The 14,803-nt window shown below is 29.1% G+C and overlaps 1 protein-coding gene and 1 non-coding gene across 2 annotated transcripts; both read right to left on the reverse strand.

The window, feature by feature from the left end:
- Positions 1 to 625: 625 nt before the first annotated feature.
- LOC103484279 (patatin-like protein 3) lies at positions 626 to 3,356 on the reverse strand. Its single transcript, XM_008441276.3, has 3 exons — positions 2,210 to 3,356; positions 1,769 to 1,831; positions 626 to 1,642 (listed from the first exon to the last, which is right to left on the reverse strand). Exons 1-3 carry the CDS (start codon positions 3,173 to 3,175, stop codon positions 1,334 to 1,336), a joined length of 1,338 nt encoding a protein of 445 aa, XP_008439498.1. The 5' UTR covers positions 3,176 to 3,356; the 3' UTR covers positions 626 to 1,333.
- A 5,280-nt stretch (positions 3,357 to 8,636) lies between these two features.
- TRNAT-CGU (transfer RNA threonine (anticodon CGU)) lies at positions 8,637 to 8,708 on the reverse strand. Its single transcript has one exon. It is a non-coding gene; the product is annotated as a tRNA-Thr (tRNA).
- Positions 8,709 to 14,803: the final 6,095 nt, after the last annotated feature.

The raw sequence follows: 14,803 nt of genomic DNA on the forward strand, positions 1-14,803 counted from the left end.
AAAAGTCGTTTCAATTCCAACTACTATAAAAATAGTCTATATCTTTGGTTTTTAAAACATTCCAATTAAAAATATTTCAAACGTGAGTGTGCTAACTCTATTTAAATTCTAAAAGAAATACGATGTGAATGATACAAATAATTTGATATATATTTGTAATTAGAGGATTATAATAATTTTTCATAGTTTTTTTTTTTTAATTATTGATTATAAGAGAGGTTTGATTCCTTATTACGAATAAACTCTAAATTTAAATAAATACTTCTCTTCAATTAATTTTCTATCTGTGAATATTTTAAGTTACTTAGGAATGATTGTGTAGCTAAACAGAATTATTTGTTTAGTGTTAGTTCCTCACTTCTAATCATGGTTGGGAAGGATATGTGCTTTATTAGTTAGGTTTAAGCATTCTAAAGTTTAGTCTTTGCTTTTTTTATCACCTATTTAAATTATGATAAGGTTGGAGGCATGAACATTTCTTTTTGTGGGTATTTTATTTGTGGTTGAATCCGATGTGATTTATAAGTGGACGAATATTAAATTTGATTAGTGGTATTATTTAATTGGATGAAATAGAAAAGTTTAGAACTTTGGAATAAAATGAAAATATTTTAAGGGGCAAAAGAAAGAGCAATTAATAATGTCACATTAAATAAACAATATCATCTATTACAATTTTGGGCCTTGTTTTTTTCTCAAAGGACCCCATGTCCTTTGTCCACTAGTGATTACAAATCATCACACACTTGGAGAATACAAATACATGAACAAAAGGTTAAATAATACCCTATTTTACCAATGGGATATTATATTATATGTAAAATTACACAAAACTCAAACCTCTCTCTCTCTCTCTCTCTCTCTCTCTCTCTCTCTCTCTCTCTCTCTCTCTCTCTCTCTCTCTACTCCAAGAAAAGCACACACTCTTCTTCCCATAGAAAAAAAAAAATGAAAAAATCAAATAAAAAAAATCTCTCAGTTTTTCTTATCATCTGATCATCTTTTAAACTATACAATGGGGCACTTGGAAAGCCCTCATATTTGTTTGCAAATGTCTAATAGTAATTGATCAACAACCACACCCCATAAGGATTCAATAAAAGAAATTAAGAAAAAAGCAGCTCAGCTCAGACTCGGACGTTACCATTTAATCGCGAGCGGCAGCAGCATACATAATACACAAATTGATCGTCTTTTTTTGATTTTTGGTTTTGTTTTTGGGTTCTTAATTGATTTATATATATATATATATATATATATATATATATATATATAGGAACTAAACTAACCTCCAAATTCGGAGTGTTTTTGGGCTTGATTGAAATAATAATGATTAGCATGAGGAAATTGTGGAGAGTGTTGTGGCTGAAGCAGAGGATGTTCTTGGAGATGGAAATGCAGTTTGTTTCAATAATACAGTTGGGAGGATGCTACTTTTTCTTCTCTCTTCTTCTTTGATTACTTCTCCAGCAAAAACCTCAAGTTTCTCTAAATTCGTGTTCTCAATCATCTTCTTTCCTTTGAATAGAACAGCTTCTATGTTCTTCTGTGTTAGCATTTCGTCTGCCTTCTCCAATATGTTTATCCTCTTCATCTTTTGCCCTCTTTTGCCCTTCTCCAAACCCCCTACAATCCCGTTTCCCTGATAATATCAAATCAAAGTCAAATTCCATTGTTAATTTTAAACTGTTTCTTTCTTAGTAGACTAATAATCGGAAATAATCAGGAAATTTAATGTAGGAATTTGAAGTTAAATAATAATGTATACCTGAATACGGATATAATTGGTTGTCCTGTGCGGACCAAATGCCATAGAAACAGCTTGATCAACCTATAGAATAAAAAAAGAAAAGAAAAGCACACAAAATAATTAATACCTCACCAACCCATTAAATGAATTACCCCAATTTCTTCCCTCTATGTGTTTTGTGCTAACAAATTAAGATTCTCTATTTTATTTTTTGAAATAAAAAAATATGGACACTATATGCACAAAATTAAATGAACGCCGAATCTCTTCGCTATTGTCTTCCTCAACCGACAATTTTTGTCCTTATCAATTCAATAATATATAGATATATATATATTTTTTATTTTGGATTATTTGTCTTTTAACCATTTTTTAAAAAACTGAATTAATTGATTTAAGGAATTAGATTAAAAAAAAAATGATTATTTTGAATTGAGAGGGTAAGATTAGGTAATTTACCACGTCGGAAGCTCCCTCTCCGGCGATCCTTGTGAATGAGGCAGGAGATGAAGTTAGGTTTACGGCGCTGAAATCTGACTCTCCGTTTCCGAGAGATACTACGAGGAGATCTTCGACGGAGTTGCAAAACGGAAATTCTTGTTTATTGTTCAACACGTGAGTGATTGCGGCGGCCGTCGGGTTGTTCATCGCTATGCCGCCGTCGACGGCGGCGATTTTCGTTCGCTTGTCGACGGATGACATTTGGACAGCTCCGGAAACTGTCGGTTCTGCAGACGTCGCAATACAAATGTCGCGAATCTTGAAATCGTAACCGTCCATTTCGTGAGCGTCGGCACGAGAAAACAGGAATGGCGCTCGTGTGGAGAGATCGTAGCACGGAATCAAAACCGATTTCAACGTGTCCTTCAACGTGCACTCTCCAAACGTCTTCCGAAACAACTTCTCCACTTTCGCCGGGCGGAACACTCGTCGAAAGATTCCTCCATCCGATGACCGGAAAATCTCCCGACGGTTCTTAATCAGAAAATTCAAAGCTCCATCCGCCGTAAACAGAGGATAACCGTCTTTCCCCTTAGTAAACAGCAAGGCCGCGAGAATGCCTCCCGCTCCAGAACCAGCAACCACATCAAAATAATCTGCAATGCGCGCATCAGGCTTTCCCGACTTCCGACGGAGAAAATCCTCAAGATAGGTAAGTGACTTAGCAGCAAGGATTCCATCGGTAGAGCCTCCACCATCAATACTCAAAATCCTGACCTTCCCCGAGTTATGCTTCCCCGATTTGAAGGCATTTGCAGCCAGCGAAGGCTGAGCAACGACATGTAGCTTCTGATTTGAATCATCGCAACCAAATAGAAAGTTGTTTTCCAAAATAGAGAAGATCTCATAAGTAAGCTTATCAACATTATTGAAGCTCATGGAGTCGATATCGTTAATCTGAGGAAATGAGGCAACGGCAGCCATTTTGGAGAAATCAAAAGCAGCAAACTGAAGAATGAATTAAAAGATTATAATGAATATTTAGAAGTGGAAAATATGTGAGTTGAAGAGAGGAATTGGAAAAGGTGATGAGGAGAAATGAAGAATGAAGAGATGAAGAAGAAGGAAGTGGCGGGGGAGTTTATATAGCAAAGAGAGTGAAGAGTTAGGTACGTGCGGCACTGACTTCCGGAAATGCGCGCGTGCGTTCTATTTCATCTTCCCTCATTCTTATTTTTTTGGGGGAAAAAAAACAAATAATTTATGGTGGAGGAACATTCCTTGAAAGTTGAATTTGATACACAATTTAATTAAATAAACTTCTTCTTCTTCTTCTTCTTCTTTTTTTTTTTTTTTTCTTTTAACCAATATTTTTCTCTTTCTTTTTAAATTATTAATTTGAATTTAAAAATGGAATTTGTTTGAATGCATGTTTGGGAGAGATAAAATTAAATGATTTTAATCTGATATTGTCTGTTAGGAGGGTGGGCACGTATATATTGTTATTCTGACATTAGGGTGGTAGACAAAATTAACACTACTAATTAATAATACTAATGTAGGTTTATATTTATTTATTTATTTATTTATTTATTGCTTGTGTTTTTCTCTTTCTTTTGGGGGGAAAAGAAGAAAAGAAAAGAAAGAGTAAGTGTCCCCTTCCCTCCAAAGAGAAAACAAAATTAACTTCCGTTGAGACCAAAAGCAGCCCTCCAATTCAATTCTGAAATAAAGGAAACGGGACTCATTTTGCTTTTCCCCCACTTTCCTTTTTTTTCTTTTCTTTTCTTTTCTTTTCTTTTCTTTTCTTTTCTTTTCTTTTACCACCAACACAAAATCAAGAAGAAGAAAAACACTTTACTATTTACGATTCAAATTTGGGGCGGGGATTGTTTCAACTTTCAAGGTTTTTTTCCTTTTATTAACGGGATTTACTTTTTACTTTCTTTTTTAAACATATTCTTAATCATATTTTTCTATTTAAATACATATTCATTCATGTTTATTTACATCTATAAATAATATTTCTACATAGCCCACCACTAATTTTAAATTTACTAGGTTTTTTACCCAAGTCTTAAAATTAAATTTGAATTTTAAAACTAAAAGTTATGTTTGATGGTTTTTTTATATATATAATTATGCTTACGGAAATATTTACCTCATATAGATACTTTTTAACAATTTTTTCAAAAATTAAAAATCGTATTAAAACCTTTAAAAAATTAAAACTTTTTTTAAATTTAACTTTAAAATATTTTTATTCAAAATTATATTAAATAATTGAGAGTAAACTAGATTTAATTAAATTTACCAAGGATGAATTGTAATTCTTTTTGAGACAATCAAATACGAATAGTGTAAAATAGAGAAAACTTGTACGAGTGTGGTGCTCTTACACTTCGATAATCAAGTCAATAATCGTTTAGAGAGAACTAGATAGTAAGAAAGTCAATGTGCATTTTAGTGTATCTCAAATGTCATGAATCATCTTGATTATTATAAATGAGTTTCGTAATGGTTATTCGTTAATTGACTTTTCATGTAATTGATAAAGTCGTTACTAACCCTTGCGAGTTGTCGGATTCATTTCACTAGTGACTCAAGTATATGCTAAAGTAAAATACTTAGGAATAATTTTTATTTTTATAACAGGGTCAATCTCCTCAAGCTTTATGATACTTAGCTTGTATAATATTTAAGCAAATATGACTTAATGGTTGACTCAATAACTAGGCCTCCATACTTAACCAAATAAAGTAATGATCTGCTTCTACGCTTAACCCACACCAATAACATATTTTTAGAAGGTTGATCCATACAGTTAGCCAAATAAACATGCACTTTTTAACCCACACCAAAATTTAATCATATAACAACGACCTATCTACATACGTGGAATCATGTGGAGTTACAATTTCTAACCTACCAAACATTATTGTATGTTTCGTGTGTGGTATTGTGGTCACCATTGAATTCAAGGATAATAGCTACAAGGATAAAATGTTGATATTGAAAAGTAGTAAAACAATATGCCTAATAAAAAACGTGAAAAATGGAATGGACTACTAACATTATATATCAATGTTCAAAACGTCGATGTTGAAACTACGTTGAGAGACTATTAGTCATGAATTTTGTAAACTTATATTTAAATCAAAAATTAAATTAACTAGATAACATTTCTTTTTAATGTTTTATAAACAAATTATTGGATACATAAATATATATGAATACTGATATGATCATTCAATTTACTTACAGATGTATGGATGGAGGAAGGGCAGTAGAGAAAATGTGAAAATATGTTGAGTTTGGTAGTGTGGAAAGTGTTGCACCGTCAAAAAGACCAAATAATATAATAGAGTCATACATCACAATAAATGAGATATGGGGTTGGGTGCTACACTGCTACCTATATATATATATATATATATATATATATATATATTGTACTCAAACTGAATAGGATCTAAGATCTTATTTGGTCCCCCTCCCCCAATCTTTAAATATCTCTTTCAAATTTTCTTACCCCTTTTGGCTTTTTCCCTCTACTCTCTTGCCTTTTGGCTTTGTTTTTAACAAACTTTGTAAATTTTATCTTTTTATTTTACTCCCTTCTCTTCCATGTAAATCACTATTATATTACACACTTTTCATTTCTTTATTAACTCAGCTTTTAACCCAGCTAATTGGATTACCCAGTTTTGGATCCCTTGATTTAAGGCATCTCATTTCAGATGTCTTATCGGTATATTTAGGTAAGACTTTGTTGTTTATATGAATTAATAAATGTCCTTTCAAATTAATTTATATTCGCTAACATACTTTTTCTAAAAAAAATTCTCTAAAGATATCACTCACTATATGACTGTTCTAAAAGAGTAAGTACACTCTCTCGATAAGGCAGCAGAAATAGTTATTGGGTTTTCAAAAACTTTATTCTTAACAATACTGCTATAGTTTCATCATCTCTCTTCTCTCTACATGGGAAACATGACATGAACTCATATATTAATTAGGAGTGACAATTTTACTTTTACAGAAAATGCATGGTCTAGACATTTGTTGATCAGCTTGGTTTAATTTATGATAGGTTACATATATAGAAAAATAGAACTATACACTTTAGTTTATATCATTTCTATTTCCACTATGGAATTGAGGTTTTTATGGGGAAAAAAAAGTAAAAATAGCAAATCAAGAGAATAAATTTCTACTGTACTACATAAGATCATAGATAGTTAAGAGCATGTCAAACAGTTTAGGAACTTTACATACTCCCTTACTTACACACATCTCAATATATTGAGAGAAAGACTTGGTAAAGAGTCTTTATCATTTGATAGAAGTACTTCTGTCTTAAACAAAACCATCACGACAGATTGTAACATTTAAATCAAAATGACAAAGTTTAAACTTGTTTTAAACTGTAGGAGGTGCAATTTTGTAATTGAAGCCATTGGTATTGGGTAAGTGTACGGTACAATGAATGGGTTGTACAATTTGATATGCAGAGAGGCAGAAATATACATAACGTTGAGCTGGCAGATAAATATTATAATTTTGGTTTTTTGACCAAAATTTGATATATATATATATATATATATATATACACAACACGAACACGAACACCAACACAAGACAGAGTCAAAGAGCCAAAAAAGAAATGAAGGGGTTGAAAATTATGTAGGAAAAAGAAAATTGATAGTGTTGAGTTGACACTTTCACTCACAGTTGTACAGAGCCCGTACCCGACGACATGTACCTAATGCCTGAGCTGTGCCCCCTTTTCTTTTCTATTTACATATTTCAACTTTTCCTTCCTACACTTCATGCACACGTGTATTATTCAATATATATTCAAACAATTATATTTTCTATTTTACTAATCCCTAATTAAACACCTAACTAAATCCTAATAACCATTTTCCTAAGTGTGGGATGGGGGTTATATTTAATTTTCATAGGGATAAAATGTGTACTTTAGAGGGCCAATGAGTAACAACGTTCTTTAAAGTGTGTTTGTTGAAACTTCTATTTCATTCAACGAAATTTATGGAGCATATATGCTATTAATTGCCCCAAGTCCCCACTCCCTTTTTTCAATCAACATAAAATATCTTCTTCTCTTTTACTTATTTATTTTCCACAACTCATAAATACCATTAATTACATTTTAATTTATTGTCAATACCCAACATCTTCCACTACCATCATATTATTTAATAAGGAGAGAGAATTTTGGTAACTTATTAAAATTTATAATCTCTAGCTATCCTCTTTCTTTCTTTTTAATTCTTAAAGGATAAACCTATCATTCCATTGACGCCCAATTAAGTTGTTTTTGTCTCTGCAATGAACTATATATTAGTAATAAATAAATAAATAAATAATTGTGCCCAATAATTATAAATATATGGGTATAATATAGTTATAATGGTATCTTATGCACACTTCAAAAGTCAGTTTGTATATTTATTACTAACAACGACAAACAACATAAGATTTTCTCATTTATAAGTAGTAAGGATTCAAACAATACTCTTCAACTTTAATTTACAGGTTCTATGTAATGTATAAAGTCTAAAAACATGAGAGGATAGTTGTATAATCGTGCTTTGTTCGGCTTCTTGGTCAATATTTTAAAAGAGAAAAAAAAAATTATTAGACTAATTAAGGCTCACAAATATTGTTGTGATCACAGCCTATGAAATTCAAAATAATTAATGTCATCCATTCTTTTCTAAATCGATTTAATTAGTTTTTTCTTTTCTTTTTTCTAAGTCTTCAACTTCATTTTTTGTTAAAACCATTACCTTCAACTTCCTCTACATTTTTCTTGACTTCCTCAGGCATTCCCCATTGTGTTTACCATTCTATTTCCATATATTTAGTTTCCATTTAATTATTTTTATAGTTTAATTTAAGTTTCACGTTTCAATTACATTTAATCTAAGTCATTCTCGTTCTATGTTTTTTGTTTCTTTATTTTAGTAATGTGAAATTAGGATGGGCAAACTAATCCTAAATTATTAATGGAGTGCGCAATTAATTAACAAATGAGATGCATGCCAAAATATTTGTTTGGCTAATGAAGAAGCATACAATTATTATAATCCAAACATGGGAAATTTTAGACACATAAAAATAATTATTATTATTATTAATTGCCTCCCAAGACCTAAATATAATCATTCCCTTTTCAAGCCTGATCCTTAAAATCATTATTTTCAGGTTTTTATGTGTTGACTTCTACTCTCTAAGAGGATATATATATATATATATATATATATATATATATATATAAATTATTTTTAATTAATCCATATTTTCAAAGGCTAAATTCCATAAACTTTGAGTAGGATATTTATTTAATTACTATCATTAATTTTTGCAAGAGAAATGTTTAAGAGACAAAAATAATTATAAAAAAGAAAAAAAAAGCTCCCGGCGAGGATCGAACTCGCGACCTTTCGCTTACGAAGCGAACGCACTACCACTATGCTACGGAAGCCAGGCTTTGATCACCAAATTATATACAAATTTTTCGAAAGTAATGTTTCATCTTTATTTCATTTTATCGCTTATTTTTGAAAAAATATGAACATAAATCTTACATAGTTTTAGAGAATTAGACGATTCAAAATCATATAATAATTCGTTTAGTCACAATATAACAAATGCATGCATTTATATATTCTAATTTTTTTAACTAATAAATTACTAATCTTCTTAATCATAATTAAGACGAAAATGTAGATAATGAATCTTTAATTGACTTTACCTGTTATATATAATCAACAATGCCATAATTAAATATTTGTAAACGTGGTTTTTTTTTTTATCTTTTATTTATAAATTTGTCAAAATTATGGGATGCATTGATATTTATTTTATTTTTATTGCTATGTTGATACTAGGATGCATTGATATTGATATTGATATTGATATTTGGGAAGGTGGAATGAAAAAGATATTAGAGATTTTTTTTTTTTATAGAGAGAGAGAGAAAAAAAAGAGAGAGAGAAATTTAGAAAGGTCAAAATGGAAATAGAAGGGAAATGGGAATGAATGGGGTCCCAAAAAAAACCAAATAATTATTATTATGACTTTCTTATAAGTTATAACCGAAAATCAAAACCTCGTCAATCATGTTCAATATGTTAGAAATTAAAAAGAAAAAAAAAAAGAAAAGAAAAATTGGGGGCAATCATATTGTGGTTGATGATATCACTTTCCTACGCCCTTCCCCAATTTAACCACCACCGACACTGCCTATTTCTTTATACTTATTTTCCCTTTTATATTCATTCATTTAAAACAGCATTCTATTTTATTTTCCGTAGCTCGAGAAAGACAATAAAATCCTGTTGGGATTTGTAATTAAATGGAATCAAATAATTATAAGGACATTTTGTTTGATCTTAAAAATTCTATTAAATCTGCATTGTGTTTGATCTGATTCAATGGTTTGATGATTTTTTAAAAGATGTGTTAGAAGGGGGTGTGACATGTAATTGTCTTTTCGTTGAAATAGATTTTGAAAATTTGTAGGATTAGAATATAGTAAGGGAGTGGGAAAGTAGATATTATAAAGAGAGTTTTTGGAGAATGGGGGATGAAACTAAATTTATATATATATATATATATATATATATATATATATATATATATATAATATAAAGATAGAAAAAAAAAATGAAAGGGACAATGAAATCCGAAGAGGTGATTGTGTCACCCATGGAGGTGGTAGGGACACCGCCAAAAATAAGAATAAAAATGGTATTTAATTTATAAATTTGGAGAGGAGGAAAAAGAAAGGGAAATGAGGTGTTAGGTAGCTGCTAATTAAAGCACTTCCTTTTAAAAGAATTGCTATCAAAGTTTTGTTTCTATTTCAACATTGTCATCACGCTTTCTTGTCTCCCCATTACTTACTTATTCCCTTTTTCCCCCCCTCCTTCTAATTTATGTTAAAACTACACATAATCTTAGGATCACTAATTTATTTTATTTCTCATTATTATTATTTCTAAATATGGGATTTTATTTTTTATTTTTTTTTTAAAAAAAACAAACTATTATACAACATCATAAACTGTTTTTGGATTGTCTCGTATACCTCCATTTTAAGATTTATAATTATTTAAGATTGAGTAAAGAATTATCCAGAAAAAAACCAATCTATTGTATTGGTTGTTTTAGTTGGATTGGAATTTTGGAGCATATGAAAACAAAAATTTATCAATGATGTATTCAAACAACATGATGCCTACTATAACTAGAATATTAAGATTTCTAACTCTGTAATATAAAGTTACATAAAGACTTGAAAAAATTTTACACAAGTATGCAGTCGATGCATAATTTTTGTACAATAATAAAGAGAGAAATTTTTGGTATATACTTGGTAAATAATTTCCTTTTTTTTTTTTTGGACTTTTTAATTGAACTAATTATAATATTATATAACTTTTGCTAAAATGCGACACGTCATGTTGGAACGTATATAGTTGCGTGAAAAGAATACAAGGAAAATTATATTTAAAAATTAAAAAAAAATATATAGATTAAGGTACCCACAAAATTGAAAAGAGATGAAGAAAAAAAGTGAAATTATGGAGTTTGATTAACACTAATCATGGAGTGATTTGGACATGGAGTGCATTAAGAAAATGGTTGTGTCTGCAATTAGAAGCTAAGTAGATGAGAATTATTATTATTATTATTATTTTCTTTTTGGAAAGGGAAGGATTAATATAATAAATTAAAGATGGTAAATGAGAAGGGTTTCTTAACGTGTAGGGGAAGGGGGGCAAGTGGCAATATTCTTTTAATATAATAATAATAATAATAATTAATGTTTTAGTTAGGGCACTAATGATTAGTAATAATCATGATTAAAATAATAATGTGTGTGTGTGTGTGTGTGGAGGAGAGGAGAGGATAAAATGTGCTGAATATGATACCATAATGCTATAATTTGTCTGATGGTACTGTGCAATGAGAATCAATATTCTTTCAAGCCAAGTTTTTCTTCCTCACTCATCTCAATATATATATATATATATATATTAATAATGTAGCTGTTGAAATCCATCACTTTATTTAATTCTTAATAAATTTCTAGCCCCTTAAATTGTCTTTTATATACTTGTACTTTTTGGCAAGAAAAAAAAAATATCATATTTTGGGTACTTAGTTGGAAATTTATGGTGTGTTTAGTAGTAATTTTATTTTGACATGATCAAAATCATTTTTTCTTTGAACGTGCGTTTGACTAAAAGTTGACTTTAGAAAAATCATTTCAGTCTAATTTTGGAGGTATTAGGAGATAGATGGTTTTTGTTTAGTGATTGACCTCGTCAATCCGAAAGTGTTTATCTAATTTAGTTTTTGTGTAATATATTGTTGGTTAGCAATTTACAGTTTTTTTTATTATAAATATTGTAACAAAAGATGATATACATCGCATATTATTGACATTATTAATAAAAACTAATAGTTATATATGTTTTAAATTTTCTTTGAACATTTATATATAAATATGTCAACATATCATATCTAATTTATTTGGCTATTGATCACTGCATTACATCAATTCAATCAGAGTATGTCTAACATACACATCATATTAGGATTACGTGTTAACTTTAATTTATATATATAACCCAACTCAAAAAACAAAAATAGCATCAACACTAAATTATATATATATATATATATCTCATTTAATTTTAGTTTTGTTAGAGCAATAATGTTAAAAAATATTTTGAGTTCCTCTATTGAATAAAATAATATATCAACTAACTATGTGGTTAAATATAAACAATGACGAGGGAAGTAGGCTTTATTAATATCATTACAAAGTTAACAGAAATAACAAACTATTAACAACCTAATTAATAGTAATTAAGCCTACCAAATATCATAAAATAAAAACCTTCTTATTTAGTTATCGAAATTTATATACATTATTTGGAACTAAAATTGAAAATTCTAATAGTGACTTAAACCCTTGAAATTCATGTCAATTTGTTGCTCAAATCCAACAATGAAAAGACTCAAAATAAATCATCAAGATGAAGCACAATATATATATATATATAAATGCTCAATAAGTTCATGCAACACAAATTATATATATATATATATATAATATTAGTAGAAAAAGAACTTCTCATTGTGAAAGTGTAATGATTCCTAATATGAAAAATAATAGGGAGAGGGAGAGGGAGAGAATTATTTTGTGTGGATAAGATATATGGATTATATTGATGAAGTTAATTTAATTGAATGGAAGAAGATGACAGTACAGTACAGAAAGGAAAGGGACAGATGGTCAAGCAAAAATATAAAATATAAAATAAAAATAATGACATAAAAGAGAGAGGATGCAAATGTGGAAAAGGGCCTTTTGGGAAAACGACATAAAACTTGGCCGACACAATTTGCAATGCAAAATCCTTTTTTTTTTTTTTTTTTTTTTTTTTTCTTTTCCTTCTTTAAATAAATAATAAGGGCACGAATTGCACGTTTGGTGGACGAACCCACACGCTTGCTCCTGATGGACTTCTTTTGACCGCTCAAACTCTGAGCTGCCCGCTGTTTTTTCTTTTTCTTTTCTTTTTTATTTTTATGGACATATATATACATATTTTTGTCATTTGTGTACAAAACAATTCCCAATATTAATATATTTTACTTATTTGTTGTACTCACATTTTTTAGGGTTTTTTCTTTCTTTCTTTTTCCATATTATATTAAACTAATTGTTTCCTCAAAATTATTATTATTATGAATAATTGCATTTCCATGACTATTTATTTTTAGGGCTACCTATCTTATCTCATGCCCTCTTGTTATCTACTTCTTGATTAGACTGAGATGTGGTAACAACACGATCTTAATCATAATAACAATGCAACTTCTCATTTAACAAAATCAATTACAGTTGATGGAACTATGTTGACTTATATATAATAATACATTCATGAATTCAAATTTAAGGAAAATTTTCTTTTATTAAAAATATTCACCATATAAATTCTACTTACAATCATGTATATATGATAATCTTCTCTTCAAACACTAAAGACATAAGCTTCTTCATGTTCTAATATTTTGTTAGATTTTAAAATATTAATGGTTGAAGAATATAAATGAGTCTTTGATTTCGGAATAAATAATGCTTTGAGGTTGTACTATTGTTCGTTAACTACAATGTCGTTTTTTTCTTTGGATGAGAGATTGGAGAGAGTTAAATAAGAAAAATAATATATATATCTAAGTAGGATAGGACTTTGTGGGTTTAGTATTTGTCAAATTGTTATATGTCTTAATCCATAAAAGTTTCTTTTTTCTCGAAACTTTTTGGCTACTCTATATGGTTGACTAATGGATTTGTAATTGGATCATAATCAAATTTGAATCTCTAAAAGTTAAAAACACTTTCCTATTATATCAATTTAATAAATGTTGAAAATAACATCGATGAAAATCATGAACTAATAATTAAATTTTTACAATTGTATACATTTACACCTTTATCTAGATTTTGTTTGACAAGTATCATGTGAAACTCGTAATTCGTATAAATTAAACTTCTAAACTTTTATCGGTTATTCATCTTTATTCTCTATTGAGATTATTTTTAAAATAATTCATGCATTAAAATTTTACACAAGTGTAAATTTTTTAACTAAGTTTATAAATTGATTCGATTATAAAAGATACACCTTGTTGTGTAACAACTTCATTGTTTTTAAATTAAGTTTATTTTTAGTTACTTTCTTACGATTGTTTGCGACCTATCTTTAAGTAACAAAAATTGAAATTTTGGTAGAATTTCAAAATATAAAAACAATGTGACTCTTTTTGTAGTTTGATCTCTAAGTTTCTGGAATGCCCCCAAATTCTACTTGAGTGTCCAAATCTTGGTCAATCCCAGCAAATACATTTCTGAACAAGGTTCTCGCACCATGCCAAATTTCCCATAGTTTTTTAAAACATTAATTGGTAATTAATAGTTAGTTAAAAAGCAAAAAAGTTTAGACGTGGAAAATTAATGCACCTACAATAGTTAATTAAATGTTTTAACCAGTAAAACCACGCAAGTTTTGGGTTATAAATTGGGCTTGAGTTGTTCGTTATCCAATTGACAAACCAAGAGGCCCATCTGGCCCGAAGCATCAAACTTCATGTGGACTGATATCTCCAATTTTTATTTCTTCATTAATAAAACATACAAATTTAAATTCAACCTAAAAACAACAATATACTTTCACAAAAAAGTCAAATTAACTACATTTGAAATTGAGGAATAAAAGATTTCCAATTAGATTTTAAGGATGTTTGTATATGGATAAAGTATTAAAATCCTACTACACAGATTCAAGAAATGAAACTTTGTTTTTAGCTCCATAATATTCATTCCCTTTATGTATAGATGGATAAATAACATTGATTTATATTGGATGAAGTCTAAATTTTATTTTCAGATCATGAACTAGAATCTAGTCTAAATGGAGAAATCACTTTTTGGGTCTCTAAGTTTTGATGAAAATGTGCATTTGGTTCATAAGTTTAAAAAATAAACCTCTTTTTAAT

The sequence above is a fragment of the Cucumis melo genome, chromosome 8 (assembly GCF_025177605.1).
Source record: "Cucumis melo cultivar AY chromosome 8, USDA_Cmelo_AY_1.0, whole genome shotgun sequence".
NCBI lineage: Eukaryota > Viridiplantae > Streptophyta > Magnoliopsida > Cucurbitales > Cucurbitaceae > Cucumis > Cucumis melo.

Coding starts and splice junctions, on each gene's coding strand:
- LOC103484279 (XM_008441276.3), bottom strand. CDS start 3,175: ATGGCTGCCGTTGCCTCATTTCCTCAGATTAACGATATCGACTCCATG. Junction 1,832..2,209: donor GAGAGGGAGCTTCCGACGTG/GTAAATTACCTA, acceptor TTTATTCTATAG/GTTGATCAAGCTGTTTCTAT. Junction 1,643..1,768: donor CCAATTATATCCGTATTCAG/GTATACATTATT, acceptor TGATATTATCAG/GGAAACGGGATTGTAGGGGG.